We start from the raw sequence: 5,288 nt of genomic DNA on the forward strand, positions 1-5,288 counted from the left end.
TTTTCTTCCAAATTCGCGCAAGTTCTTTTTCTTCCCTTCTCCTTCTCCTCCTTATTCTTCTCCTCCTCTTTCTTACTTCTTTCAAATTTGTACACGCAGATTTTTTTTCCTTCCCTCTTTTTCTCCTCCTTCTTCTTCTCCTCCTCTTAGAGATCATCAATTCAATTCAGAATACCTGTGTTCCTTCAATTCAAAACAATTCATAATGAACCGTACATGTTATTAAAGTGAAACAATTGTATAGTACTAAATGAACGAAACATTATCTATTATATAAAATCAAATTCAAAATAGGTTTCTACATAATAAACCGAACACATTATAAGGTGAAACAATTGTATAGTACTAAATGAATGAAACATTATTCATTATATAAAATAAAATTCAAAATACATGTGTCTACAATTTAGAGATATTCAATTCAATTCAATTCAGAACACCTGCGTCCATTCAATTCAATTCATAATTAACCGAACATGTTATTAAAGTAAAACAATTGTATAGTACTAAATGAACGGAACATTATCCATTATATAAAATCAAATTCAAAATAGGTTTTTGCATAATAAACGGAACACATTATTAAGGTAAAACAATTATATAATATTAAATGAACGGAACATTATCTATTATATAAAATCAACTTCAAAACATCTGTATCTACAATTTAGAGATTATCAATTCAATTCAGAACACCTGCGTCCATTCAATTCAATTTAGCAATTGCATTCCATTTAATTCGATTGAAAAATAATCCATTAGCAAAATGTTGGTGTTATTGGTGATGACGATAACGAAAGGGGGGGAGGAAGAGGTATGCGTGTATTTGAAAGAAGAAGAAGAAGCAGGGGAGAAGAAGCACGGGGAGAAGAAGAAGAAAAAGCGCGTGTAATGACGCTCTTTTAATGAGAGTGATTTTTGTTGGTATTGGACCTACTTGGATAAACTTGGATGAAAAAATACTTAATTGTGTAGCATATCTTATTAAAATTTATTGAAGTTGATCGTATTTGACCTAAACTTTTTTATTTGGAATAATATTTTGAAAGGTAACTATTCTGTTAAAAAAATATCTTTCACAAAAAGAAAATCTTTTACATATAAATGCCTAAAATTTAGTGAAACATGTGTGCTAAAACTTTTTTTCCCCATAGTTTTAAAGACTTTTTCCTCTTAAATGGTAGAATTTATTCTATTAGACATTAGTTATTGATCATTTGATTGTGAGTTTATCATATTAGAATATTTTTCTTGGAAAATAACGAAGAATTAGAAAAGCTTGATTTACAGGTGTCGTCAGACTGCCAGCAAGGAACGAGGGTTCAAGGATTACAGCTCCATTCACATTGTAAGCAATCCAATTATGACTCATTGAACATGCATGCAAGTCATGCAACAATGCTTAACTTGAAGCATGGAATAACAATTGTCATAACAGAATGAAAAAAGAAAAACCACTTACAAATTATTGCTGCTTTACTCGTGAGAGTTCATGAGTGCTAATATTAATTTGAAACTAGAAAAATGGATATATAACTTAACAGCAGTATATTCCAATAACATGCATTACAACCCGTGTATTATTATATTTCTGAGCCTCTTCTCTCGGTTTGCTATGTATATATATTATAATAAAGACATTCTACAGTGTACACCAATCTCATTGGATGACTTTGGCATTTGTCATCCAGTAAAAATTCAAAAAATCATGTGAACCCAATTGATACATATTCACTACAAATCTTAGCTTGTGGTCCATCGTGTTAAAATTAGTGTGAAATATGAGTTCCAAGGGAAAAAAGAACCAATCCTTTTATGTTCTCCTTTTCTTGCCTTTGCTGATTTGATTTTTCTCTTAAGTATTAAGCAATTTCGTGAGACCAACTCAACACAGCAACCATAGCAGGAATGTTGAACCTGGTTGTCAAGATTATTATTCAAGAACACTGCCTGGTTAGAAATTCTTCTGATGATAACAAACCATTGATAAGGCGTTTAAGCCTTTCTGCGCCGGGGCCAGGCCTCAGTTCAGTGATATTTCTTATGTCAGAATATGATTTGCTGGTGTTAGGATTTACTTGTTTGAACCACTTGCCAGGAACATAACCTTCCGCATTTCGTCCCAAGAGTTCAGTATCGATCTTATCCAGGACTGGTTCCTTCCGGCCAAATTTCCGAGCAAAAGGAGCATTGCTTTCCACCATCTTCTGGTAGTTATTATCTGTAAGGTAGTGCGGATGCTGTTTCGGAGGGTTGTCCCATGATATGAAGTGAAGGTCATGGTTGACCGTGGTGTTGCGAAATTCGTCAGCATTGCAGATGACAGTGTGGAAATAGCCTTCAGGGGAAGATAGAAAGTTGGCATAATACATCAAGACTATTCTAGGCAAGTTATCCCATCCCCATAAACAGTACTCAACAAATTGGCGCGATAGCATCATCCAAGCAGAGCCTGAAAAAGGTAAGATAGCATCAAAATTAGCAGAGAACTAGAATTGATAGTTTTCAGTTCACATTTTCTTTTTGTTTCCCACCAGCATCCAAACCCTACTATGGAGGACCGACTAATTTGGCTCGGGGTTAGTCATTGCCCCTCAATTTACCTTACCTTTCAAAATGCTGCTAGACCAACTCAATGTTGGTAACTCCACATTTTTTTCAAGTCTTCTAGTTATGGAAAGCTCTTATTTGGTAAGGTGCTGTATTTCACATATTTAAGTAAACCTGGTTTAAATGATATCATGTTTAACCAAATATATTCAAAATAGGTCTAAATACCTAATGTATGAATTAAATGGTTTATGAGTAAGGAATAATGGAATATAGTACAGTTCATAAGGGACGGCTTGAAAAGGACTAGTACTATATTAGGAACACCGGCTGAGAGCATGGAAAATTTTAGCTGAAGAGAAATGTGGGAAATTGTAGGCTAACGAAAAAGGAATGGACAAAAGGGAGAAAGGTTATATAATTCTTAGAAATCATTCTCAACCACTGGCTAGTGGCTACTCTGAACTGTCAACAATTAATGTATATTGGATTCAAGATACTATCATCATTGTTCTGTTTTCCATTTTTTCTCTCCTTTTATTACTAGTGTTTGACTTAGATTTCTTTTCCGTATCCGCTTGCTTGTTTGGATTTTGTAATTACTAATTACAACCAACATGTCTTTTATAGCACATTACCATTTAAATGTTGTAAAATTTAAAATAATAAAAGAGATTTTGACAGAAATTAATATGTATCAGATAGCAGGTTTTTCTCACCTGTAAACAGCTTATATTGTGTGGGCACACTTCTTCTCTCTGTCACCCAAAACACATCAGATTTATTGACGCTATAAAGAGCTGGATCAATTATAACTGGCTTCGCTCTCTGATCCCTATTGGAAGGAAAAAGAAAAATAAAAAAAATTAAGTCTCACTTATAACGAAGAGTTACATTTGACATTTAACATTTAACATAATCATAAGTTACTTTAGAAGGAAATGTTATAAAATAATATGCAATTAAAAGTGAAGTTAATGTTACTGAAAACTTAAAAGGATTTACAACAACATACTCTTTCCAACCAATATCACTGGTGTGCTCAATGAAGTTTAGATGTCTCGGAATAGATGATAGTGTATGTAGCAGATCTGTTCAGCAAAATAGATGAAGTAAATTGAACTTATCACTGAACTAGTACTAGCAAATTCAAACAACAAAAGAACCATGAAAATTCTCCAGAATTCAAACTTTGTTCTATGAATATCAGTTGGTAATACATTCTATTTCCATGGCATAATGTGGTCATTGGTCACACTTAACATCTAGCTGATGAGCAGACTAACAAGACAGAACTCAATTTGAAAACACAAACTGGGACCAGATCATACCAATTCAATTTCAAAAAGCCTCCAAATTTATCTTAAGATTAAAATTAGCTACAACCAAGAAAAAAAAGAACACCCTAAGAAACAACAATCAGATGAGGTTCCCCACTGCATCCAAATTCCAAAACACAAAAGCATATCATTGAAATCATTAACACCAAACTCCACAAAATTGTCCAGTCCAGCCTCATTTCAAAAACAAATCAACTCCAAGAAAAGCGAACACACTAACCAACAAAAAGAAAAAGTTTAAACCCAACATCGTTTTAGTCGTCAAGACACAAACTTGACAAAGAAAAACGAACAACCGACGAAAAGGGTCATAAAAAAAACATTGAACAAAGTTGTTAGTTGTTAGTTGTTACCATCTTGTGTGACCAACGGATAATCCGAAGCGCTAAGGTTGATGAACCAGTCCCAGTCACCACCATCTCTGAGCAAAATGGCAGCAGCGTGAAGCGTGTTTGTAACCATGGTAGGTCCCCTGTAAGTTACCAAATTAGCCTTGACCACCATCCTGACGTTCCCAACAGCAGCAAACAAAGGCTCTTCCCTAACGAACTTAGCAAGGTCCAGTCTTTCGTGCGCAGGAGCTTCAAGATCGAGGTGAACAGCGTACTGGTTCCTTGGATGGTAAAGCGCCTTGAGAGTCCTCTTCAAAGTTTCACCGTCTCCCATTGAACCGGAGATCAAGTAGGCGATCCTTGGAACAGTGTTAATGGAAGATGTAGGAGAGAGGTTGAGCTTGGACTCAACAAAATTGGGAAGTTGATGGTGAGTGTTGAGGCGTGAACGGTAGAGGTAGAGTAAGGAGGTTGAATCTGAGGAGATGAAGATGGTGAGGAGTATGAGTATGGTGGATATGAGTAGAGAGAAGACTAGTGGTAGGAACCATTTCTTCTTCTTCTGTTGCTTGTTGTTGCTGTTGTTGTTGTTGGAGTCCATGGAAGAGTGTGAAGAAGGTGATGGAGGTTGCAGAGTTGAAGTGTAGAGAATGGTTTTTGAGGTTTGTGGAAAGGGGAAAGGGCGGCGCAGAATAAGGAAGTGTGCGCCGGAGGATCTATGCAAGGGGGTGAAGTGCGCACTTTACTATCAAGTGAGCAGAGATAGATTGGAGAAACGAAAAACAACATCTATGATCTATCTACTCTCTCTCCCTCACAGTCTCACCTTTGTTAATAACTAAATTTCAATTTAATTAACATTAGCGTACAACTACAAACATACCATAGACTCATAGAGGGATTTTTTCCTGTAATAAATTAAAAAATATATATATTTTAACTTTAAATACTAGTATATGTTTTTTGTGAGAAATAATAATTTTTTTATTTATAATAAAAAAATCCTACCATATAGACTATCTCGATATAGAAATTCAAAAAACAAAAAATCAGTTATTAAGTTAAT

At 34.8% G+C, this 5,288-nt stretch overlaps 1 protein-coding gene across 1 annotated transcript; it reads right to left on the minus strand.

Annotated features, from left to right (window-relative positions):
* Positions 1–1,551: 1,551 nt before the first annotated feature.
* On the minus strand, positions 1,552–5,027 carry LOC130974798 (beta-glucuronosyltransferase GlcAT14B-like). Its single transcript, XM_057899676.1, has 4 exons — positions 4,244–5,027; positions 3,566–3,641; positions 3,270–3,385; positions 1,552–2,452 (listed from the first exon to the last, which is right to left on the minus strand). Exons 1-4 carry the CDS (start codon positions 4,821–4,823, stop codon positions 1,938–1,940), a joined length of 1,287 nt encoding a protein of 428 aa, XP_057755659.1. The 5' UTR covers positions 4,824–5,027; the 3' UTR covers positions 1,552–1,937.
* Between the last annotated feature and the right edge of the window lie 261 nt (positions 5,028–5,288).

This window comes from Arachis stenosperma, chromosome 1 (genome assembly GCF_014773155.1).
Source record: "Arachis stenosperma cultivar V10309 chromosome 1, arast.V10309.gnm1.PFL2, whole genome shotgun sequence".
NCBI classification, from domain to species: Eukaryota; Viridiplantae; Streptophyta; class Magnoliopsida; order Fabales; family Fabaceae; genus Arachis; species Arachis stenosperma.

Bases quoted from the DNA above. Each gene is read 5' to 3' on its own strand.
- LOC130974798 (XM_057899676.1), bottom strand. From the start codon at position 4,823: ATGGACTCCAACAACAACAACAGCAACAACAAGCAACAGAAGAAGAAG. The intron at 3,642-4,243 runs GTAACAACTAAC...TTTGCTGAACAG, and splicing joins TCCGTTGGTCACACAAGATG to ATCTGCTACATACACTATCA. The intron at 3,386-3,565 runs GTATGTTGTTGT...TCCTTCCAATAG, and splicing joins AGTGATATTGGTTGGAAAGA to GGATCAGAGAGCGAAGCCAG.